General features: G+C 42.9%; 1 protein-coding gene across 2 annotated transcripts; it reads left to right on the forward strand.

The window, feature by feature from the left end:
- The first annotated feature begins 65 nt into the window (after positions 1 to 65).
- On the forward strand, positions 66 to 25357 carry LOC138964983 (succinate--CoA ligase [GDP-forming] subunit beta, mitochondrial-like). Of its 2 annotated transcripts, none has more exons than XM_070337104.1 (12): positions 66 to 220; positions 9773 to 9917; positions 10764 to 10863; positions 11641 to 11731; positions 15356 to 15508; positions 15858 to 15947; positions 16393 to 16489; positions 17021 to 17182; positions 17603 to 17745; positions 18090 to 18210; positions 22807 to 22945; positions 24603 to 25357. In XM_070337104.1, the coding sequence occupies exons 1-11, from the start codon at positions 170 to 172 to the stop codon at positions 22914 to 22916; spliced, it is 1263 nt and encodes a 420-aa protein (XP_070193205.1). In that variant the 5' UTR covers positions 66 to 169; the 3' UTR covers positions 22917 to 22945; positions 24603 to 25357. The 2 variants fall into 2 exon arrangements, with proteins under 2 accessions (XP_070193205.1, XP_070193204.1); XM_070337103.1 differs by lacking the exon at positions 66 to 220 and adding an exon at positions 553 to 621.
- Positions 25358 to 25604: the final 247 nt, after the last annotated feature.

A 25604-nucleotide genomic window follows, 5' to 3' on the forward strand; every position in this document is an offset into this window, starting at 1 on the left:
TTTTGATACGAATTTACAATTTTTATTTCAACAAAACAATTGTAATTGTATGAACTTTGTATATGTAACTGCAATGTGTTGGTTATTTGCGAACTATATTGTATCGCGGGAGAGATTGTTTGAGGTTTTCTCTCGTAAAATCTCGAAATAGACGAGAAGAACTTTAATCATGGCGTCTGTCCTGTGCAGGTGTGCAGTACGTCAACTAAACGCAAAACGTGTAAGTTTTTCACTCAGAAACTCACTAAATACGTACGCCATGTGCTGTCCATGACAAGATTTACAAGCAGTTGGCTTCAAGTGGTAACCGATAACGCAGATTTTGTTATCAGCAGCTTCGTGTGTTCGTGACTTTAGATGAGGACTTTGGTCCACGCGCACTGTAAATATGTATTGGTACACTTGCACCGAGCATGGGACTTGCGCCGTCACCCTTGAAGTCATTGAGGATGTCCAGGACTAAATGTGTGTGTGTGTGTGAGAGAGAGAGAGACTGCGAGAGAGAGATTGAGAAACTAAGTGCTGACCTACAAGACAAGGCGGACAAGAACACAACAGAGGGGCTGTATGTGCCACATAAATCAGCAAAGGGCAAAACCAGCCAACCATGGATCACACAAGGTATACGCCAGCTCATCAAGAGGCGGGACAGAAAATACCGCAAGATGAAGAAAACAGGCTCGACAAAACTGAGACTTCTTCTTCTTCTTCTGCGTTCGTGGGCTGAAACTCCCACGTACACTCGTGTTTTTGCACGAGTGGAATTTTACATGTATGACTGATTTTACCCCGTCAATAAGGCAGTCATACGCCGCTTTCGGAGGAAGCATGCTGGGTATTTTCGTGTTTCTATAACCCACCCACTGTGTTTCATTTCAGGCACTCTCTGCTCCAGGCTGGCTCCAGCTAAAAATAACCGGCAAGAACCACCCTCATCCCCCTATTTACCCTCCCTTTCCTTTCCTCCCCCCATTTCCCTCCTACCCGGCCCCATTCACAGTGGCGCCTGACAGACGACTCTTTGTTTGTCTGCAGCTAGCGTGGCCAGCAGCTGCTGTGTTGATAAGGTTCTGTAGCTCGCGCGCTCTAGAGAGAGCCTAAAAACAGTGAGAACGTTTTCTGCACTGTTCAGAATGCCTGATAAGTGGCCCTCTATATACTCCCGCAAGGAAATAGTCTCCATGCGTAGGGTGTAATACTTGAAAGTAGAACAGTGGTTATACATTGTATACTCTTGAGAATAGAATAACAGGTGACCTTTCTTTTCCCTTTTGGAGGTTTGTCAATGACGCCGAAGATGCTTACTCATGGCGGTGTTTTCCAATGTGTCACTGTGTGTGTGTGTGCGTGCGTGTGTGTGTGTGTGTGTATGTGTACATGTGTGTGTGTGTGTGTGTGTGTGTGTGTGTGTGCGTTCGAAATATATACAAACAGTAGAGTATATCGTATTTACATACATATTATGCCAAGGACTACTAGTAAAAGTCATTGATGGTGCGCATGTAAAATTTGTTTTGCGTTTATATAATTATAAAATTCAAAATAGTGTAGATATAAAATTCAAAATAGTGTAGATAATGTCAGTAACATATAAGAAAGAAAAAAGATCTTACGGCAATACATGTTCATGAAAATTGTTAGCTGCATGTGAATAAAACAAAAAAGCTTACCTCACGGCCCTCCTATACAAGTCTCACAAACTTGTATATATATATAATATACCACAGGAGAAAAAAAAATAGCTCGCGCGCGCTCACCCAAATCCGCTCGAAGTGCCACATGATATTAGCCCCAGACAACACATAGGCGGATAATACATGTATGTCAATCGTATGAAACAAAACATGCCACAATTTACAAGACAGAAAAAAGGCTAAATGAGAGAATTAAAAAAGGTGTTTGCTCTTCAAGTAAATAATTATACCACACCTTACAGATCTGAAAAACACATGTATGCTACAGTTAAATAAACAGGAAACCCAACATCCGAAAGCACGGCACAATCTATAAGAGGACAGAAGACAACACAGTAAACAAAACATCATAATCAATGTGTCACAATAAAAGAACACAAAATATTGGAAAAAAAGACAAAGGTAATCCCTAAGTACACTGATATATACATGTACAACACTTTACAAAATATATATACAAACAACAGAGTATATACAGTCGTATTTAAAAACATATTATAGGCATGCGTATGGTGCGCATGTGAAATTTGTTTTGCGTTTATATAATTCAAAATAGTGCAATTAATGCCTGTAATATAAAAGAAAGAAAAAACGGTCTTTCAATACATGTTCATGCAAATTGTTAGCTGCATGTGAAGAAAACAAAAAGCCTACCTGACCCTGCAACTGTTGGTCAGTAATCCAATAGCAGCACACAAGTCGATTTGAAAGTTTTTCAACACAGTTTTTCACTCGTATTGTTCTCACAAACTTGTATATATACCACAGGAAAGAAAACACGACAGTCAACAGAGCTGCATATAATAGCGTACTGTAGCGAGTGCCTGTTCCGAGCGAGAACCTGCGCGTGGGTTAATTCACAAAACTTACCCCAAAACTGCTCGAGAAATCATACACAAACACCTGGAGCGAAACTTGTTTTCACTCTATCACACAGTTAAGACTAAGTACTTACGGACGGCAAAATAAAAACACAGTCGGTGGCTGTTATCAGTATTCAGTGTGATTATAAACTGATATACAACGCGCAAATTCTGTTTCTTTTAACAGGAACAAAGAACAAGAGCTGAGTGCCAGTGATATTAGTATTCCACAAAATCAAACAAAACGAGTCGAATGGCTGAACTCTAGTTTGCACCAACACAATGCCTGTATATTCAAGTAACAAAATATACAAGATGAACATAATCCCAAGCGTAAGTCACTGAAACGATCCCTTTTTCACACCAAGAATCACGTATTTCTTCAAACTGGCGCCATGCCACACATGCTCCAGAGAAGCCTTTGTCTGCTAGAGACAGCGCGCGAAAGGGAATAGGTCACGGGGCGCGCGCACGGCACGCTATAGTAAGCCGAGCCAGCTCTAAGAACAGTTCAGCTGAAAGTGCAAATCCCGCGACCAAATGGAACAGTGTGCACCGAACTCTGACATGGATTACAGGATCTTTTCCGTGCGCACTTGGTCTTGTGTTTGCGTGTACACACGAAGGGGGATAAGCCACTAGCAGGTCTGCACATAAGTTGACCTGGGAGGTCGGAAAAATCTCCACACTTAACCCACCAGGCGGAAGCGGCCGGGATTCGAACCCTCGACCTTCCGATTAAGAGGCCCACGTCTTACCACCCCGCCACAGCGCCCGTCAAACTGAGACAGGAAGTGAAGGTCTTGCTGCGAACCATCCAACGGCAGATCCGTCGAAACTACTACAAATATCTCAACAGCCTCTTCACTGAAGAAGATACGGCCCACCAGGCAGGCAACAAGAGGTTCTGGTCTTTCATCAAGAATCAACGTTCAAGTAACGTTGGCATTGCCCCACTCAAGAAAGATGGTCTCCTTACCTCTAACCCCCAGGAACAACACTCACATCAGGTACGTTCATCTAGTTTACTTGTCTAGCAAAGCTACAGATGACAACAATACAAGGTCGATGCGGTAAGCCATGCCTCAAGTGCATGCCAGCGAGTCCAGCGAGTAGTGGGCGGAAAGCACCGTTGCACATGACCGACCGAGTTCGACCGACACGACCCGAGAGGTACCGAATACCGAACGCGCAAGACAGGAATGACAGACACTTGTAACCATACCGGCCATGGACAACATCGCCATTAACTGTGAAGGAGTGAAGAAGCTGTTGAAAAACTTAAACCCACACAAAGCGGGAGGACCTGATGGCTTAAGCCCGAGAGTGCTGCACGAGCTCGCAGTGGAGCCAGCACCAGGGCTGACCACTATCTTCCAGTCATCATTCTCCTCAGGCGTGGTTCCAAGTGACTGGAAAAATGCATACGTTACACCAATCTACAAGAAAGGCGAGCAGCATAACCCTGCCAACCACAGGCCTGTCTCCCTGACATGTATCGCATGCAAGCTCATGGAGCATATAGTCGTCAGCTCTGTCATGCAGCACTTCCAGTCGCACGCCATTCTCAACGACAACCAACATGGGTTTCGACGGGGGCGTTCATGTGAGAGCCAACTCCTGGAGTTTGTTGAGGAACTGACCACCAACGTGGAGAGTGGGAAGCAGACGGACATCCTAATAATGGACTTCGCAAAGGCATTCGACCGCGTCAACCACAGTCTGCTGACCCACAAACTCCAATGCTATGGGATACAAGGCTCAACCCTCGCATGGATCAAGAACTTCCTGAATGATCGGCACCAAGCAGATGTAGTTGATGGTCACCACTCCTCCCACGTCAACGTCAGGTCAGGAGTACCTCAGGGCTCTGTATTGGGCCCCTGTCTATTTCTGGCCTACATCAACGACCTTCCAGACAAACTGACAGCAATGGCACGATTGTTTGCGGACGATACAGCAGTGTACAGGGTTGTAGCCAGCAGAGAACAACAAGACCAGCTACAGCAAGACCTCCATCGCCTATCGGACTGGGAGAAGAGCTGGGACATGCTGTTCCACCCTGCAAAGTGCGTATCCATGCCAGTCACCAGAAGCAGGAGCCTACTTGACTATTCCGTGGACTGGGTGGCGGAGTGGTAATGCACTTGCGCTCGGAAGCGAGAGGTTGCGAGTTCGACCCTGGGTCAGGGCGTTAGCAATTTTCTCCCCCCTTTCCAAACCTAGGTGGTGGGTTCAAGTGCTAGTCTTTCGGATGAGACAAAAAACCGAGGTCCCTTCCTGTACACTACATTGGGGTGTGCACGTTAAAGATCCCACGATTGACAAAAGGGTCTTTCCTGGCAAAATTGTATAGGCATAGATAAAAATGTCCACCAAAATACCCGTGTGACTTGGAATAATAGGCCGTGAAAAGTAGGATATGCGCCGAAATGGCTGCGATCTGCTGGCCGATGTGAATGCGTGATGTATTGTGTAAAAAAATTCCATCTCACACGGCATAAATAAATCCCTGCGCCTTGAATATGTGCGTGATATAAATTGCATAAAAATAAAAAAATAAAAAAAAATAAATCCCTGCGCTTAGAACTGTACCCACGGAACACGCGCGATATAAGCCTCATATTGATTGATTGATTGATATTCCTACGCCCTGCACGGCCACAACCTAGACACAGTCCAGTCAGCCAAGTACCTCGGCGTCACATTGTAACGTGAAGTAGTATGGGACTCCCACATTACCGAGGCACTCAATAAGGCTAACCGAACGCTGGGCTTTCTCAGACGCAACCTCAAGGTCAGCTCCAGTTCCATCAAGGAGAAAGCGTACAAGGCACTTGTGAGACCCCTTCTCGAGTATGCCTCATCAGTATGGGACCCATACAACCAGAAGAGCATCGAGAAGCTGGAAGCCGTCCAGAGACGTGACGCCCGCTTCGTACTCAACCGCTACCACAACACGTCAAGTGTGAGCCGGATGATCGACCAACTGGGCTGGCCGTCTCTCGAGCGGCGTAGAAGAACCACGCGCCTGGGGGTCCTCTACAAGATCCATCATGGACTAATTCAGTGCCCAGTCATCAGGAGCAAGCTAGTCCCACCCCCATCACGACAGCGCCGTACCCATGATCAGCAGTTCTGCCTCATAAATACCAGAACTCAATACAGAGAGGGCTCATTTCTACCGAGAACTGTGAGGGACTGGAACCGCCTTCCCAATGAGACGGTGGAGGCGGCAACGGTTGATGCCTTTGTGTCGCGGGCCTCCGCAAACTAAGTCACAGTTCTCTCAACAAAAACTAGGCTTCTACGGACACGGACTCTTTGCTATGATTTACGGACTATGATAATGATAACGACCAGAGTACGCAAATGGACTGTAACAAAGCACCACCCTTTTCATGCCATAATTATTAATTATCATGATCGTGGGCATCATTGGAAAGAAGAAGAAGAGAGGGGGGAGATACTTCATCAGGCAGTATATTGTTGATGTATGGAAGAACTAGATGTAAGTACAAACAGAAACAAAAGCATGATGACTATACATGTACACAAGAGATCAGTTTCCGTTCCTTCCTCTTTGGATTAAGCAAACATGTCCGCTGAAATCGCTTGGTGATTCTGGGACCTCTCCATTATAGTGTCTGCCAGCTTGTTCTTGCCCATTTCTCGGAGTGCCCTCTCCAATGTCTTGAGGGCATGTGCCATGTTACTTCGATCTTGATCATCCAGTTACTTTTGCATTGAAAAGGGGTGAAAGAAAGGTATGGGACCAAAATTATTCAAAGTTAGGGTGCCCAACATAGTGCCTCCTCCCTGAAAATGTTTGTGTGTGTGTGCTTACAATTGTTTTCTTAAGAGAAAAAAGCCAGCAGTCTTGGAAGAGTACTATATATCGGTCCTGCTAATTACCGTCAACTGCCGTTACGGAACTACCGTCAACTTTTTGTGTGTCTTGAACTTCTTTTTTTCTCCCTAAATGCAGGTGGCTGAGTTCGAAACTTGCAAAGGTAGCGGAATCGCCATTTGGGGCGATAAGCACGGGATTTTTGTGATTCATGAAGTAGAAGTGGATGACTAGGCGGGAGTGAGCACGTGATTTTTTCAGGCGAGCCGTGCGATTGGGTCCTGCTAATTACTAATTTAAAAATCCCAGCGTCGCTCACAGTCTTCTTCTTCTTCTTGTCGCTCACACTAGTTGTCAGCCCGGACAGCAAAACAAATGATGCCGCTCCAGTATAAAATCCCAGCGTCGCTCACATTCGTGAGATCAAAGTCAGCCTAGTCATCCACTTCTACTTCGTGAATCACAAAAATTCCATGCTTATCGCCCCAAATGGCGATTCCGCTACCTTTGCAAGTTTCGAACTCAGCCACCTGCATTTAGGGAGAAAAAAAGAAGTTCAAGACACACGAAAAGTTGACGGTAGTTGACGGTACATGTAGTTCCGTAACGGCAGTTGACGGCAGTGGACGGTAGTTGACGGTAATTAGCAGGACCCATATATATAATGCATAGAATGCCATGAACATGTATCGTTGGACTTGAACATTTGAGCCATGTGACGTCAGAGTTTGACAAAAACTCGTATTTAGGCGCCTAGCTGAGACAACACAAGAGTGCATGTTCGTGTGCATTCAATCAATACATAAATACATGTATGTATTAATTGAATTTTTGGCCAAAATATGACATTTTACACTGATCAAGACAGTCATTGTACACCACGATCGCTGGCACGGTCTCAGAGGAACACTGAGTAAACTGTCTTTTTTTTTTTTTTTTTTTTTTTTTTTGACCTCAGTTGCATGCAAGGCTGCTTCAACCCATCTTTTTTGCCTCTTTCGTCTTTATTTTTTTTTTTTTTTTCTTTTTTTCTTTCTTTTTGGGCGGTGAGCATATCCTTCTTCATTGGTCTTTTTTTTTTAATGAAATTTTAATTTTGTTTTCTTTAACATTACAGGTTACATTTCCATTAAATTACATTTTAATTCAACAACAATTTAACTAATGTTTGCGTGTATGTGCATATGTGTGTGTGTGTGTGTGTGTGTGTGTGTGTGTGTGTGTGTGTGTGCGTGTGTGTGTGTGTGTGTTGTTGTTGTTGTTGTTCCCATAATTCAGTTATATAATACATTTTCAGCGGGACAATACATAACAAGTTGATTAATCCAATTACAGCATTAGTTTTCAGCACAGCATCATACAGCGCATATATAAATAACTTTACATTAACAGCACAATACTACTAGTTATCTATATTCTTATACACAGTTCAATTTTACTAGAGATTTCGAAGTCGAGCTTGGTTCTGAAATAAGATCTTCATGTTAGTTTTTGGATTTCCGTACTTAAACTGGCTTATGCACATTTTCGATATCAATATAAGGTGATTAATTATGAAGGTTTTCTCTCTGGGGATATCACGTGTGAAATACCCAAAAAGAGCCTCTTCGCAGCTTAACTTTATATTTTTGCCTGTACATTTAAATATGTACCCTTGACATTCCTGCCATATGGGTTGCACTGCTCTACACTGCCAAAAAAAGTGCTCGATGAAGTCGGTTTCGTTACAATACTGACAGAGATTTGTTTGACGAATTCCCATCTTATGTAGCAAAATATTGGTGGGATATATATTGTGTAAAATTTTCCAATGCAATAGACGAAGACGGGTTTCTGTCGAGCATTCGTTAGCTAATTTCCAGTGTTTATCTTCTAATGTAATATTTAATTTGTTCGACCAAAATCCAGCTGAGCTTGGCTCCTTTATCTCATAATTTAACATCTTTAGGCGAATTTGGCGTGGAGATAATTGTATAAATGGCATATGATCAGAACGGGCCTGACCCGTATCACGCAATAATAGAGCTTTAATGGCAGTCTGTATTGCATTATATTCAAATAGGCGAGACTGTTTATATCCAGTTCGTTCACATATTTCCTCAAAAGAGTACATGTCGTTATCGTTAAAAACATCTTTAACAACGCATATTTTAGCCTTTATCCAGTCATTCATGTATAGCGTTTGCTTCCTGTACCTTATATTTGTATTATTCCATAAGGATTGATTGCGTACACTTATCTGCTGTTCATTACTGCTTATTTCTTTGATCTTGTGTTTATTGTTTAGCCAGGTGATAAAAGCTTGTTTCCAGAAATATTGCTTTATGGCACCTAGTCCTTTAAAATTTTCTGCACTCACATTTGAGCGCAGACAGCATAAGCGTTCGCCCAGTTTTAAAAATGATGCTAATGGAATCTGTTGCCACTTTGCGTTACTTCCGTCCAGCAGCCTCATAATCCATGAAATTAGAAATGATGTTTGTACATCTTTGACATTAATCATTTTCAGACCTCCAAGATTTGTCTCTTGGCACATTACTTTTCTATTAACTTTTTCATAAGCTCTTTTGTTTGAATATTTTTTCTTCCAGATAAATCGGAATAGAGATGAATTTAGCTTATTGAGGAAGTTTTCTGTGGCACATAGAGATTGCAGTGCGTAAGTAAACTGTGACAACATTAATGTTTTGACTATACAAATTTTCCCCATTATACTTAGGTTTCTTTTCGACCATGTTGCTATTAATGAATTTACTTTATGTAGTTTAGGTTCCCAGTTTTCTTCTATGTTGGAGGCTGGGACAGAGTTGTTGAAATGAATTCCTAAGATTTTGATTTGTTTTTTCCAAATAATATTACATGGTCGGTCAGCAGAAAATTTATTTATACCAAGCCACATTGCTTCTGTCTTTTGATCATTCATTGCTAACCCTGAAAATTTTGAAAACTGAGTTATAAGATGTAATACGTTTCTTAGGTCTTTCTCATCTTGTAGGAAGAAACTAATGTCGTCAGCATACATAAGTAGTTTAAGAATTTCACCATGTCTATCAGAATTCCTTGGCAGTTTAATCCCTTTAACATCTTGATCTGCACGGATTTTGATTGCTAACACTTCGAGGGCCAGAACAAAGGCTAATGGCGAAAATGGACATCCTTGTCTTATTCCAGCATCACATGGGAATGGACTCGAGATCCATCCCATGTAATTAATACTACTCTCTGTATTTTTTGTTAAAGTATCGACCCACCTAATAAAATGTTTACCAAATCCGAACTTTTGAGTAAACTGTCTTGATCTGTGTAAAATCTCATATTTTGGTCAAAACTACAAATAACGTATAATAATTGTAATGTTTGTGCAGGCGAGTGTGACAGCAAGCCAAGTGAGATGGCTCAACCTGCAGGAGTACCAGAGCAAGAAGCTGATGGCGGAGGCGGGTATCGCTGTTCAGAAGTTCAAGGTTGCTTCCACACCTGAGGAAGCCGCTACAGTTGCCAGCCAGATCAGTAAGTTTTCTCCGGGCGGGGATGTAGCTCAGTCGGTAGCGCGCTGGATTTGTATCCAGTTGGCCGCTGTCAGCGTGAGTTCGTCCCCACGTTCGGCGAGAGATTTATTTCTCAGAGTCAACTTTGTGTGCAGACTCTCCTCGGTGTCCGAACACCCCCCCGTGTGTACACGCAAGCACAAGACCAAGTGCGCACGAAAAAGATCCTGTAATCCATGTCAGAGTTCGGTGGGTTATAGAAACACGAAAATACCCAGCATGCTTCCTCCGAAAACGGCGTATGGCTGCCTACATGGCGGGGTAAAAAACGGTCATACACGTAAAATTCCACTCGTGCAAAAAACACAAGTGTACGTGGGAGTTTCAGCCCACGAACGCAGAAGAAGACAGAAGTAAGTTTTCTTGTTTGATTGTACAGTGGTACCAGCAATGAAAGGACACCCTGGGGACCCGTCAAAAGTGTCCCAACGTTGCAGGTTGTCTGTCATGGCAGGAATATTTTGGTTGAGATTACAAACAAAGGGACACTATAACGTGTCCTTTCATCGGAGGGGTTACACATCGCAGGTACCGCTGTTACATTAATATATTTGCTTTGGCCGTGTTTAATTATTTTTTGTTTGGTTCTTTGTCTCATTGGTGTTATACCTGTATACCAACTGAAGAAGGCTATTGGAAAAAGAAATGTAGCAGAGACGAGCCACGTAAGCAAGCCACATGGGTATGCCCTGTGAGTTTCGGTTTGGTTGATTAGGAGATGTCTTAACCTGAAGTCATTTGTATTTTGTCCTTGTATTTATTCACCTGGTTATATGATGTGATGCTGAAGGCATTGGTGTGGTGCTAGCTGTTCCAGAGTACGTGGTCAAAGCCCAGATCTTGGCTGGAGGCCGAGGCAAGGGGACTTTCGACAATGGCTTCAAAGGAGGAGTGAAATTGACAAAGAAGTAAGACCTGAATTTATTCATTTACTTCTGTGTGTGTATGCATGTATCATGGTATGCTTCCCTGAGCAGTGAAAGTCAAAGTATCCGCTCATTTATTGTATTGTCATTTTCAAGACCAAGTTTTAGAGCTGACGCCTCTCTGTAACATGGATGTGATTTGCCATATTCTTTCGTTTCAGTTCAACTGTAAACTAACGGAAAAATATCAAGAGCAATAACAGTACTAAAGAACCTCCTTTTTAACTTGTTAAGACCCACAATTTAAGACTCCCTCCCCTTTAAGACCCCGTTTTCTCAAGATTTTCTGTTCATAACCTCTGTAATAAGTATAAATATATCCCCTTTTTAAGACCTGATTTTCTCAAGATTTTCTGTTCATCACCTCTGTAATAAGTATAAATATATCCCCTTTTTAAGACCCCGTTTTCTCAAGATTTTCTGTTCATAACCTCTGTAATAAGTATAAATATATCCCCTTTTTAAGACCCCGTTTTCTCAAGATTTTCTGTTCATAACCTCTGTAATAAGTATAAATATATCCCCTTTTTAAGACCCCGTTTTCTCAAGATTTTCTGTTCATAACCTCTGTAATAAGTATAAATATATCCCCTTTTTAAGACCCCGTTTTCTCAAGATTTTCTGTTCATAACCTCTGTAATAAGTATAAATATATCCCCTTTTTAAGACCTGATTTTCTCAGATTTTGGAAGTCTTAAAGAGGAAGTTTCTACTGTAACAGAAGAAATCAAAGTTGTGCCCCATTATGCTTTTTCTTAGCCAAGCGGACGTGGAAGACTTGATCAAGAACATGCTTGGACACAAACTCACCACCAAGCAGACACCAAAAGGGGGAGTCAAAGTTACGAAGGTAAACCAATTTTGAGATATTTTTTGAAGTTTTAGAAATTAAAAACAGAATTAAAGCCTCACGCAAATGTGTGTGGAAACAGTAAGTACAGTGGAGTCCGGGTACAACGAATCTCAAGGGAGATCAATTTTAGTTCGTTATATCAGTAATTCGCTGTAGAGTTTTCAACTCTAAATGGCCTCAAGACAAGTTTTCCCACTCACCTTCAAATGATCGTCCCATCGATCTTTCCTTGGAGAGTACAATCTCTGCATGTTTTCAACAGCTTCATAATATAATCCATAGAGAGGCATAGTTCAAATGTTCACTTTACTGTAATAATAAGGGGCGACTTTTTTCCTGGAGTGTATCAAAATAGGATAAAAATCAAAGAGACCGCCTGAGTACCCACTGACCCGGTGCAGGGAGTGCTACCCTGGCCATATTTCCTCTCAAGACATCAAAAAGACCGCCCCCCCCCCCCCCCCCCCCCCCCCCCCCCAAGAAAAAACTGGGTCATTGACCCCGGGAAGAAGGTCCTGTCTGTTGACAAGGCCACCCAGCTGTCACAAAGGACCTGCCTTTGATCTCAGCACACACCAGTGTTTCTTCTCAGGCATGAAAGGTAAAACTCGGTCATTGACCCCGGTCCAGGAAGTGTTTCCTCTCTCAGATATGACAGGGGAACCACCTCTCATAGCTAAAACTGGGTCATTGACCCCTGGGAAGAAGGTCAGTGTCTATGATAAACAAGGCATCACAATGGACCTGCCTTTGATCTGGCCGCACACATATTTCCACTCTGTATTCTTCCTTTGATCTGCGGCTTATTTTCATTCTTCGACGGTTTGTTACCGGTATACTTTTACTTGTGTTTGTGTATTTTTGTCTTTGGAGACAATTATTGACATCAGTTCGTTGTAGGTTGTAGCCTTGTGACTTTTAGAGACAAAATGGCTCTGGGGCGATGAAAACGTGTTTGTTAAAAGAGGGGTTCGTTATGCAAATGAGTTCAAAAGGTTCGATGTAGCCGGAAAGTAACAAGTAAGAAATAGAAGGCTGTCTGCCGGGAAATCAATGGCAGTTCGTTAAAAGCGGGATTTCTTTATAACCGGGTTCGTTATAGCTGGACTCCACTGTACTATTAACGATACGGTTTACAATGTATCGATTGAACATTGGTTTTTCCGTTTTAAGCCATGTAATTTCAGAGGCCGACTAAAACTAATACTAAGGCAGCTGGTTAAGACTACAAAAGAGTGCATGTTTTTGTGCGTTCAGTCGTAACAAATAAAAGGAGTTCTAACTGAAATGGATTAATATATAAATGTTATTTGTATTTGTGACCAAAATATGACATTTGACACAGATGTCGACAGTCATTTGTTACCTTGACCGCTAGCTCGGTCTCGGAGAACAATGAATGGCTTGATGTGTGTAAAATATCACATTTTGGTCACAAATAACAATAATGTCACTAGTGAATGAAATACTACAAGTTCCTATCCCTGTTCATTGGCTCTATCGACGCCCGTTCTTAACCGCTTGCTTCCCTTTATATAATAAACCGTCCATAGATCGTCGTTCTCCCGAACTAACTCCTTAGTATGTCATCGAGAATAGAGGATTTTGGGTATTTTTCATGCAATGATGTCAGCGCTTTTTGGCGATTGGTCAATGCATTTCGTATCAATAATGTCTGTCACGCTTGAAATTATCGCTACTTCATATTGCTTTCCAAACTTAGACGAAGTGACCGGGAGCGTAGGGTCAATTATGAACTGAATTAGCCCCTAACAGTGAGATATAGACCGCCACGGTTGGCCTAGTGGTAAGGCGTCCGCCCTGTGATCGGGAGGTCGTGGGTTCGAACCCCGGCCGGGTCATACCTAAGACTTTAAAATTGGCAATCTAGTGGCTGCTCCGCCTGGCGTCTGGCATTATGGGGTTAGTGCTAGGACTGGTTGGTCCGGTGTCAGAATAATGTGACTGGGTGAGACATGAAGCCTGTGCTGCGACTTCTGTCTTGTGTGTGGCGCACGTTATATGTCAAAGCAGCACCGCCCTGATATGGCCCTTCGTGGTCGGTTGCAAACAAACAAACAAGTGAGATATAGAGAACAGTACACAAATACGAACGGAGAGACTCGGAAACTCAAGTCAGTCGTTGCCACGCTCGAGAACTCAAGTGTGATATTTGAAGTTAAAATCTCCCTCGCCTAAAGCGTGACAGAATAGCTCAGTTGGTAACGCGCTCGATCATGCGCTCGTCCTTACTTTTGTGGTCCCGGGTTCGATTCGCTTCGACGGCAATTTATTTTAATTTTTTTCTGAACTCGTAATTCTTGTATTTTATTCATTTGCTTCATTCCAAACCTTTTGGATTATGAAATGAATCGTAATAATAAAAAATTGCATAATTATTGAGTACTTCCAGAATTACCCATTTGTTTTTTGTTTTTTTAGTGGCCGTGAGGCGTAACATCGGCTTTGGTGAAAATTGATTGCCCTATACCGGGCAACACCGCGACTACATGTAATGCTGATATCAAGAATACGTACAAAACACAAATACGAACGGGGTAAACGACGAGTCAACAAATACTCGATTCGAAAACTCGGGCACGTGGCAGTTATGTTGGCAGTTCAAGTCTTAGTTTTCACGCCTCGATTGTGTAAGCCTTGTGGCGGGGTGGTTAAACGTTTGCCTCCAAAGCCGGTGGTCTTGAGTTCGAGCCCTGAAAGACTTTTGTAAATCATGATTTGTAAACTTTTTTTTCTTCTTTTCTAAACTCTATAATAAATTATTTTGTATGTTATTCTTTTTGATTTATCCCAAAGGTTTTGAGTTGTGTATTGGGTTAAGTGTGGAGATTTGGAAGCCGCTACAGTTGCCAGTCAGATCAGTAAGTTTTCTCCGGGCGGGGATGTAGCTCAGTCGGTAGCGCGCTGGATTTGTATCCAGTTGGCCACTGTCAGCGTGAGTTCGTCCCCACGTTCGGCGAGAGATTTATTTCTCAGAGTCAACTTTGTGTGCAGACTCTCCTCTGTGTCCGAACACCCCCCCGTGTGTACACGCAAGCACAAGACCAAGTGCGCACGGAAAAGATCCTGTAATCCATGTCAGAGTTCGGTGGGTTATAGAAACACAAAAATACCCTGCATGCTTCCTCCGAAAGCGGCGTATGGCTGCCTAAATGGCGGGGTAAAAACGGTCATACACGTAAAATTCCACTCGTGCAAAAACACGAGTGTACGTGGGAGTTTCAGCCCACGAACGCAGAAGAAGGAGAAGAAGTCGTGTATTGAAAATCAAATATAGTGCGTGCGTGCCCTTGACAGCAGCTTTCCCACAATCCAGTATTCTATTTTTAGTACGGGATATCCCCAAGGAAAGGTCAAAGGGCATATGTATCACCGCGTGTCGACTGCTGGTAATAGTAGATAAATACTTCTAGTATGATAGGCTCCTGATAATGTATAATACACACTAACACATAAAGCAAAGTGTGTGATAGGAACACAGGTACCTACAGGACATATTAATGCATATAGCAATAGGGATACAAATAGCATTACACACAAAACCTTACTCTCCTAGTCCATGCAAGTTCTCATTGCAGACCGCCACTGCTTTGTGTGCAGGTAATGGTGGCAGAAGCCCTGGACATCCAAAGAGAAACCTACTTTGCCATACTGATGGATCGCGCGTACGGAGGGCCAGTCATGGTCGGCAGCCCTGAAGGAGGCGTGGACATAGAAGAAGTTGCTGAGAAAAAACCCAGTGCCATCTTCAAGGTTAGTCAATCTCAGATGGCGCATTGCAAATAAGAACACTATTACAGTAGAACCCACCATTTAAAGACCTTTACATCTCAAATTCAGTGGCAGTGAAGCTGTGGGCCGTTCTTTTTAAGAATTTGCAAGCCAAAGGTTATACTTTATAAAGTAAAGGTGTTTTGTATCCACTGGGGTTTTTAGAAATATTTTCAACACATTTTCATATATACATTCATGCGCAGGGCTGGTATGCAAGAGTTGAGGTTAGAGGCTTTAGTTTAGGATAAAGTCAGTGCAGTTTATCCCGGAATAAAGTCTCTAAACACGACTCTTGCATATCAGACAAGATGTTCATGACTATTTTCAGGATCCGATCGACATCATGACCGGAATGACTGATGCCCAGGCAGTATTCATGGCCAAAAACTTGGGCTTTGATGGAGAGCAAGGAAAGCAGGTACAGTGTATGAACGTACTGAAACTTTTTGATGAGGGATGCTTAATGAAGTTAATCTTTCAGGATAAAAATACTGTAGGTTTTAATAAGGCAGGGGGTATAAGTGAGTGTAAAACATGACTTACATGTTTTTTAAGTTTTTGCTTGAAACAGGAAAGGAGCAGTGTGTTTTTAGCAGTATAAACGTAGCTTGTCTTGGAAAATGGGCAGACACCTTTGAAACTCTTAGGATTTGGTTAGAAGACATGGTAAAATACTAGAAAGCTAGATATATTAAACATCATGGGGGAGGAAGCTTTATAAAAGCTTGGGCAGACACCTTTGTAACTCTTAGGATTGGTTAGCAGACAGGAAAGCGGGATATATTAAACATGATTGAAGAGGAAGCTTGATTCAAGTGCAGTGTGCTGTTTAAAATAAAAGCTGCTAGTGCTGTTTTTCTCAGGCTGCTGACCAGATCAAGCGGTTATATGATTTGTTCATCAAAGTGGATGCGACCCAAGTGGAGATCAACCCTTTTGGAGAAACAGAGGACGGCAGAGGTAATGACACAAAAATGAAACTGGAACTACATGTACATGTATCTCTTAAATCGAACAATTCGTATGTAAACACTGGTTTACCAAGAGCACAGTATGACTATGAGCACCCATGTAGATGCAGACATGATGGGCGCAATGGCCTAGTGGTAAGACGTCTGTCTTCTGTGTGAAACGTACAAGAACAAGTATGCACGGTCAAAATTCTGTTACCCATGTCAGAGTTTGGTGGATTACAACAAAATGAAATCGCCCAGCACGCAACCACCAGGTATGGCTGTCTAAATGGGGGGGCAGATACACAGGTAAACACCCTCGTGCAAAACTTGAGTGTATGTGGGAGTTGCAACCCATGAACCTACAAGAAGAAGAAGATGCAGACATTCTCATTAACAGTAATAACACACATGCAGGAACTTGCGAGCACACATACACACTGTCTGTCTGTCTCTCTCTCACACACACACACACACACACACTTCCTTTCTCTCCGTTTTTTTCAGTTACTTTATTTGCTTTCCCTTTTTTCCCCAGTGGTGTGCTTCGATGCCAAAATGAACTTTGACGACAATGCCAGTTTCCGTCAGAAGGAGATCTTTGCAATGGACGAAATGGCGGAGTCTGACCCCAGAGAAGTGGAAGCAGCAAAACACAACCTCAACTACATTGGCATGGATGGGAATATTGCATGCCTAGGTAGGAAGCCTTATTTGAGGAACAATGGAAACTGCAGGCGAAACGTACTTATCGGTCTATTACAGAATTAACCTGTGCCACTTAGAGCGGTGGTAGCTAAACGCAGCGTCACTTATATTAGCAATCAGGGAGGTATAACCTTTCAACGTTGAAAATGTGAAAGAGCTTCCGGAAATTTGTGTGGGAATTTTCAGCAGCAAATAGGCACAGTTTCAAATTTAATTTTTGAACATCAACAGACTGAAGTTCATTGACTTGAATGTAGGTAATGGTTTCAGGTTAAGTTTTTACATCTCATTTTTTCTTATTTTTTGTTTTTTGTTTTGTCTTTATTCTAAGAAAGCTGGCAAAAACCTGAAGACCCTAGAGTAGCGTTTTATGTTCTGAAATAATCATTTTTCCATTATTTTACTTTGTAAGTGAACGGTGCTGGGCTGGCCATGGCAACAATGGATATCATCAAGCTTCACGGAGGGTCCCCAGCCAATTTTCTGGACGTTGGAGGAACTGTCACTGAGGACCAGGTGTTCAGTGCCTTCAAACTGCTCACCTCCGACTCACAGGTGAGCAAGTTTTGTCAGTCTGTTGCAGGCAGCTATGCGGCCCACAATGTTATGGTATCTGTTTTCTGCAGAAACAATGCTTTTAGATGTATTAAAAAAAAAAGTACAAGGGAGTGCTATTTCTCCAGATAATCAGACACACAAGGTGATACATTTTTACACTTTCATATGGGGGGGGGAGTTATTTTGAGGGAAGTAACTTTAAGCAAGAGTATGGACATGATTATTGTGAAGGGGGCACTGAGCAATAGCCGAGTCATTTTCAGATCTTCTTGGGATTGTATGTGGTGGGCAGCATCTTGTAACCATAACAAAAATCTTTTCTTCATACACTCTTTGTACAGGTGAAAGCCATTTTGGTGAATATATTTGGTGGCATCGTCAACTGTGCCACTATCGCCAAAGGCATCACCAACGCCTGCAAGTCCATTAACCTTCAGCTTCCTCTAGTGGTGCGCCTTGAAGGTACCTCAAAGGTTTTTGGCTCACGAAGTGTAGCCTATGCGATCGTAACTTTGTCTGTCTGTGCGTTTGTGCGTTTGTGCGTGTGTGTGTGCGTGTGTGTGTGTGTTTGTGCGTGTGTATGTCTGTGGTAGAAACTTTAACATTTCCGAGTCTATGTGTGAGTGGTTATCCAAGACTATGGATAAAGCTCGCATAAGATTACGTCACGGTCAAAAGTGTTTGACGTCAATTAATGCATCATGACGGCATGCCTCCCTGTAGTCTTTCTCTCTCGCGTGGTGTGTGTGGTCTCGGTGATTGTTATTTTGAGCGGGCCGAGACTATTTGGCAGTCGTGTCCCTGTAAGTAGGCAACATGCAGACAGACAGATCTAGATCTAGTGTCTCTCTTTCTTGCACAGTGTCACCTAAGCTTACTGTGTGTGTGGGTGTGTATGTGTGACGGAGTGATTGAGTTTGTGTTACTGTTTGTCGATTTCTTACGTGAGCCTTGATGGCTTCGCCTCTTGTTTTTGTTTGTTTTCTGTTATGAACTAAAAAATAATGTGGTTGTGTAGTTAAAAAAACAAAAAGGAAAAATAATGTAGTTGTGTAGTTAAAAACAAAAAAAAGGGCTGTTTTTGCAAGGGTTTCAATATTTTCTTGACACTGTATGTCAGGGCAAGGGTTGAGAATGTCATCATTTGGACAGTTGAAGAAAGAGATCTGAGTGCAGACAGAAGGACAGACAAACAAACAGACAAAGTCAAACCTATACACCCCCTGAAAAAGAGTGGGGTAGAGCAGAACATGTCATGTGAATTTTGCTGTCATTACATTTAGTCAAGTTTTGACTAAATGTTTTAACGTAGAGGGGGAATCGAAACGAGGGTCGTGGTGTATGTGTGTGTGTGCGTGTGTGTGTGTGTGTGTGTGTGTGTCTGTCTGTGTGTGTGTGTAGAGCGATTCAGACTAAACTACTGGACCGATCTTTATGAAATTTGACATGAGAGTTCCTGGGTATGAAATCCCCATACGTATTTTTCATTTTTTTGATAAATGTCCTTGATGACGTCATATCCGGCTTTTCGTGAAAGTTGAGGCGGCACTGTCACGCCCTCATTTTTCAACCAAATTGGTTGAAATTTTGGTCAAGTAATCTTCGACGAAGCCCGGACTTCGGTATTGCATTTCAGCTTGGTGGCTTAAAAATTAATTAATGACTTTGGTCATTAAAAATCTGAAAATTGTAAAAAAAATATTTTTTTTATAAAACGATCCAAATTTACGTTCATCTTATTCTCCATCATTTGCTGATTCCAAAAACATATAAATATGTTATATTTGGATTAAAAACAAGCTCTGAAAATTAAGTATATAAAAATTATTATCAAAATTAAATTTTCGAAATCAATTCAAAAACACTTTCATCTTATTCCTTGTCGGCTCCTGATTCCAAAAACATATAGATATGATATGTTTGGATTAAAAACACGCTCAGAAAGTTAAAACAAAGAGAGGTACAGAAGAGCGTGCTATCCTTCTCAGCGCAACTACTCCCCCGCTCTTCTTGTCAATTTCACTGCCTTTGCCGTGAGCGGTAGACTGACGATGCTACGAGTATACGGTCTTGCTGCGTTGCATTGCGTTCAGTTTCTTCTTCTTCTTCTTGACGTTCGCAGAGGTTACACAATCAGTCCAGCACTGGTGATAAATGTTGTCGTTTTCTCCAACTCCTGTCGACTGCCGTATAGTTTGGTCTGCAAGGGAGTTGGTGACGGCCACACTTCTTTTCGTTCCTCATCTAGTAAGGGACATCGCTGTAAGATGTGTTCCGCTGTTTGGTCCTCTTGACCGCAGGCACAGGTTGGTGATGGCGCCAGCTTGAACTTTCGGTTCATGTGAGCATTGAGCCTGTTGTGGCCAGTACGCAGCCTGATGAGGTTGACTTGCTGCTCTCTGGACATTGTGTGGTAGTCATCTCTGTTTGTCCTTGGCCTCATCAATGCCTTGATGATTGTCTTCTGCTCACTAAAGCTGACACTGTTTTCAGGTTGGTCTTCCACGGCTCCTTCTTTTGCCAGCTCATCTGCCCTTTCATTTCCTGGTATCCCACAGTGTGCTGGTAGCCACTGGAGGACAACTCTTCTGGTTTGTCTGACCATCTGTAATGCTTTGGCCAGCTGTGGGAGTTTGTCGTTCTCTAGGGCCTGAAGGACTGAAAGGGCGTCCGAGAGGAAGACAACTTGGTAGCAAGGGTCTGCGGAGTCCTGAACGAAGGAGGCGGCCTGCATGAGAGCTTCTGCTTCTGCTTTATAGTTTGTGCAGTGTTTGCCAGTGGCAACGCTGGATGTAGCTGTATGTCCCCCAGGGAACTGGATGAGAATGCCTGCACCTCCATTGAGCACGGCGTTAGTTGCTGATCCATCGGTGTATACATGGATCCACGCCTCTTTTGGGTACTGTTCGTCGATCAGGGCTAAGGTGAGTGCCTGTCGAGCTGTGTCATTCTGATCTTCTCCTGAGGTAACATGTGGAACACTGGTGCAGATCTGGATGCCTGGTTTCTCTGTTGCCTTGGGGGTTTCCTCTTCTTCTTGAGTCAGAGGTAGAGTGTTCTGTGGAAGGACTTCCCTGTACTGTCGAGAAAGTCTCTTGCTCTCGTGTACAAAACTGCTCCGTTTAAGCCGGTTCTTGGTGAGGTTGCTCAGTCTGTGCTTCATGGGGTGGTCGGGTAGGCACTTGAGCTTCTCGGCCTGTACCATAGTCTTGGCTTCTCTTCTCTGACAGAGGGGTTGGATGGTGGTAAGCTTCTCCATTTCCTTGATGGGCGTGGATTTCATTGCACCGGTGATGAGTCGGAGGGCCTGGTTTTGCACACGGTCAAGGGTCTGCAGGTTTGTCTTGGCTGAGGTTGACCACGCTGTGGAGCCGTACTCGAGGTGGGGTCTGATTGTTCCCTGGTATACTGTCTTCAGTATCTTCTCGTTCGCTCCCCAGGTGGTACCTGCCAGCTTCCTGAGTATGGCTAGCTTGCGCCGGGCCTTCGTCTCTGCCTGTGCAATGTGTGGTTTCCAGGTCTGCCGTCTATCAAAGGTGACACCAAGGTACGTTGCTTCTTCATCCTCTCTCAGAGGAGTTCCACCAAGTCTAATGGTTCCGGCTTTCTGCTTTGGCGACAGTGTGAATAGGGTGGTGGAGGATTTCTCCTTGTTGATGGAGACGCACCAATCTTCTGCCCATGCGTTCAGCCTATCTGCCGCTTGCTGCATTCTGTAGGTGGCAGTACTTGCGTGCTCCTCCTTGCACCAGATCACAAGGTCGTCTGCGTAGAGAGCAGCTTTGATCCCCTTGGGCATCTCAGACACCAGATCGTCGATGAAGAGAAGGAAGAGTGTGGGGGAGAGGACTCCGCCCTGAGGGACGCCATGACGAAGGAGGAACTTCTTGCTTTTGGTCTGGTCGACGTTAACTCTTGCCCTGCGGTTATAGAGGTAAGAGCGAATCCACTGGTACATGTTGCTGGACACGCCTTTCCTCAGCAGTTTTACAAGGAGTCCATCTTTCCAGACCTTGTCAAAGGCCTTCTGAAGATCTATCCAGGTGACGAAGACCAGCTTCTGTTCCTGAAAGGCATCTTCAACTTCTTGCGCCAGGTAAGTGACCTGATCTTCAGTGCTGCGGAACTGTCGGAATCCAGCTTGTTCAGGGGCGAGGAGGTTCCTGGATTCCAGGTACCACCTGAGGCGCTCGTTCACAATTCTCTCCAGGGTCTTCACAACACAGCTGGTGAGGCTGATTGGGCGATAGCTGGTGGCCTTCTTTGGATCCTTCCCTTTTTTTAAGATGGGGATCATGATCGCTTCTCGCCAGAGTTGTGGTAGCGATCCTTCTTGCCAGCTGCTGTTGAAGACCTCGAGTAGCTTGTTCTCTGCTGCACTACCAAGGTGGGTTAGCATCTCGTTGGTGATGCCGTCTGGGCCAGGGGACTTCTTCGCCTTTGACTTTTTCAGAGCTGAGTGCAGCTCGTGGAGTGTGAGTGGTTGACTCATGGCGTCCACTGTCGACTGTCTGGCAGGTCTCTCTCTTTTCTCTCTTCTTGCTTCTCTCTGTTTCTCGGGGCTAACATGGAGGTTGCTCTCAGCTGCATAGCTTTCAGCAAATTGGTTGGCAGCATGCTTTCCAGTTAGCACTTTCCCGTTCTCTTCTAATGTGATCTTTCCTCTGCTGGTGTTCTCATCATTCAACTGCTTGGTGAGCCTCCAGAGCTTTCTGCCATTCTTCTCAAGGTTCAGAGAGCTTGTTTTCTCTTGCCAGCTTCTCCGTCTTGCCTGTAGCTTCTTTTTGAGAAATTTGGCTTTGGCTTCCTGGAGGCGGATGTTGTTGTTGCGTTCAGTTTCATTCTGTGAGTTCGACAGCTACTTGACTAAATGTTGTATTTTCGCCTTACGCGACTTGTTTTTGTTTATAGTGCAAAGAATGTTGGCACAGAGAGTAGTCCTTTTCAAAATAAATATATGCAGGTGTTGTTTTTTACAAAAACAATCGGAGCTCGTATTTCTGTTAGCCAGGAAGGAATGTATCTTTTCAGATTGATTATCAATTGCTCCCTTTGCAGGAACAAATGTGGATGAAGCAAAACAGATCCTGAAGGATAGCAAACTGCCCATTGTTTCGGCTGGAGACCTAGACGACGCTGCCAAAAAAGCTGTTGCCAGTTTAAGATGAAGTAGATGGATATCAATTTGATTGTTAAGGTAAATAGAAGTTGAAACTGCCAGTAGTGTATGATAAGGAATAAACCAATTTTTTCCTTCTGGTTACCTGTTCTTGACCCTTAAAAAAAATGATTTGGAATTTAGAGACCAAGTTTTTCTTTGGATGTACTGGGTAAAGATGAATTGTTTCTCTTTGATCAAGAGGTTATTTGGTTTGGTGGGAGGGTGAACAAAATTTGAACATCCAGTGTTAAAAAAAAGAGAGGACAATAGTTCAGTTGGACCTTAATTCAAAATCGGTCAAAATGTCCTGGCTGCAAAAAAAGGTTGTACCAGAAGACATCCTAAGTGTCAGACGGGCGCAGCGGCCTAGTGGATAAGACATCGGCCTCCTAATCGGAAGGTTGTGAATTCAAGTCCCGGCCGGGACCGCCTGGTAGGTTAAGGGTGAAGATTTTCCGATCTCCCAGGTCATTTTATCCGTCGCGATATAACCTTCGTGGTTGAAAACGACGTTAAACACCAAATAAAGAAAGAAAGAAAGGTCATTTTATGGGCAGACCTGCTGGTGCCTTATCCCCCTTCGTGTGTACACGCAAGCACAAGACAAATTGTGCACGAAAAAGATCCTGTAATCCATGTCAGAGTTCGGTTGGTTACAGAAACACGAAAATACCCAGCATGCCTCCCCCGAAATCAGCATATGGCTAGGAATGGTGGGGTAAAAACGGTCAAACACATAAAAACCCACTCCTGCAAAAGCATCAGTGAACGTGGGAGTTTAAGCCCATGAACGAAGAAGAAGAGATCCTAAGTGTTTAAGTTATTGGACATTCGACCGGCCTGGGGTCAAGAGAATGGGTCAGTCAAAAAAGTATGCGTAAATGAGCGAAGACCGAGGCCCGGGAAAAACACAACAAACTAAATTTTGGCATGCGAGAAATTTTGCGATTAAGGCATTCATAATAAATTATAGTAATCATACACCAAAGAATGTGATTGTCCCTAAAGAATACAGATTGAGTAATACTTTTTACGTGCAGCTTAAAGGCATATGTACGCGCTCCCGTGTTTACAAAGTGTAGTTTGCCCATAATCGATGTCAAACGCACCATAAGACCATGTAATGACGATATGTCGCCATGCGCGGACCATATACATGCATTACAGCTTGTTCTAGCCTCTGAAAAAGTGAGGATGTCAACAAAGACGCGGAGTTATTTCCCTTGCGGCAACGCTACCTCTGTTGGCAAATCTATAAATAGGACGATCTAGATCAAAATAAAAATTCAAATATCTCAACATTTAAGGGGTCCTAGACCACAATATCTTGCAGGGAACTTAATTTAGCATTTCTCCTGCTGTGGGTAAAGCAATTAGCGTGTATAGTCATCGAGTACATATGGCTTTAAGATTGTTAAAAATGAAGGTTATGCTGTCAGAAAAATACCCTTGCAAAACTTGGTGAACGTTTTAAAGTTCATAGCTGAGCAGTTATTTTTTTAATGGTTGCAGGTATTGCAAAACTGGAAAATCAAAAGAACTTAGCATTTCTTGTGTGTGTGTGTTTTTGTGCAACATAGTTTAAAATAAAGTTACTCAAAGGGAGAGAACTACTTGTTTTAAAATAATTCCAGCAATCTATGTCTGTGACTGGCTGATGCCTTTATTTTGTTTGTTCTTTTCCCTTTTTCAGATTGTCTGTGATGCAAGAAAATGTTTTACCACAACCAGGTCTTCAATCTGCAGCATGTGAAAATATGCATTTTGTGAAACTGGTGTGAAATGTTCACTTTTCATGCACAATTCATTGGGACAGAGTTGTTAGGTTGAGCACATGTGAGAGAATGTATCAGGCAAGGGGTGCTGCATTTATATGTGGAAAGACTATGTGTTCTCATAATGAGGGATCAATTTCCTAGGTTCATTTTCATTGATATGCATTTTCATGAAAATGGCATACCTGTTACTGGCATATCACCAGCATTTGTAATAATGTTCAGGAACTACTTTTCACTGTTAGGAGTATTGGATAACTCATATTTTCAGGTGGTGTTTGGGTATTTTGTTTTGTTTGGTTTCATTTTTGTTATCCTTTTGTTCCTTTCATAGTCAGAGATTGATTGACGCATTTATGTGCATTTACGTGTGTAAAGTGGGGAATTATTGTTCATTTGTTCATGACTGTTATAATTGCAGAATCAGTTGCATGGATGTTGTGTTTGCAGAATCAATTGCATGGATGTGATATGCATGATTAAGCATATGTGCTAGTTATGAGATACTATATTATGAACTTTTGTTCTATAATGGGAATGGGATTCGGTGCCAAATATGTCCTAGTTCTCAGTTTGTATTCCAGAGAAAAAGCTTCAGATGTTAGAAAGGGATCAATGAATAAATATTATTTGACATGTTCATGGAACAAGAATAAAACGCACACAAATGTTTTATGTAGCTGTTTCATATGTGTGTTAGTGTGTGTGTCTGTGTGCAAAACGTTTCTATGGACCTGTCTCATGTGTGTGTGTGTGTGTGTGTGTGTATGAAAGGCATGCGCACTGTTATGTGTGTGGGTGTTAGCAAGGTGTAACTGTGTGCCTATCTCTTGTACGAGTGTGTCTGGGCACACATGTATCAGGGGCGGATCAGTTGCTTTGTAAGGGGGGGGGGCACTTTGAATCGAAAGTGAATGTGA

This window comes from Littorina saxatilis, linkage group LG4, assembly GCF_037325665.1.
Source record: "Littorina saxatilis isolate snail1 linkage group LG4, US_GU_Lsax_2.0, whole genome shotgun sequence".
NCBI classification, from domain to species: Eukaryota; Metazoa; Mollusca; class Gastropoda; order Littorinimorpha; family Littorinidae; genus Littorina; species Littorina saxatilis.

Coding starts and splice junctions, on each gene's coding strand:
- LOC138964983 (XM_070337103.1), top strand. CDS start 568: ATGTGCCACATAAATCAGCAAAGGGCAAAACCAGCCAACCATGGATCA. Junction 10,864..11,640: donor GGAGTGAAATTGACAAAGAA/GTAAGACCTGAA, acceptor GCTTTTTCTTAG/CCAAGCGGACGTGGAAGACT. Junction 17,183..17,602: donor TGGGAATATTGCATGCCTAG/GTAGGAAGCCTT, acceptor TTACTTTGTAAG/TGAACGGTGCTGGGCTGGCC.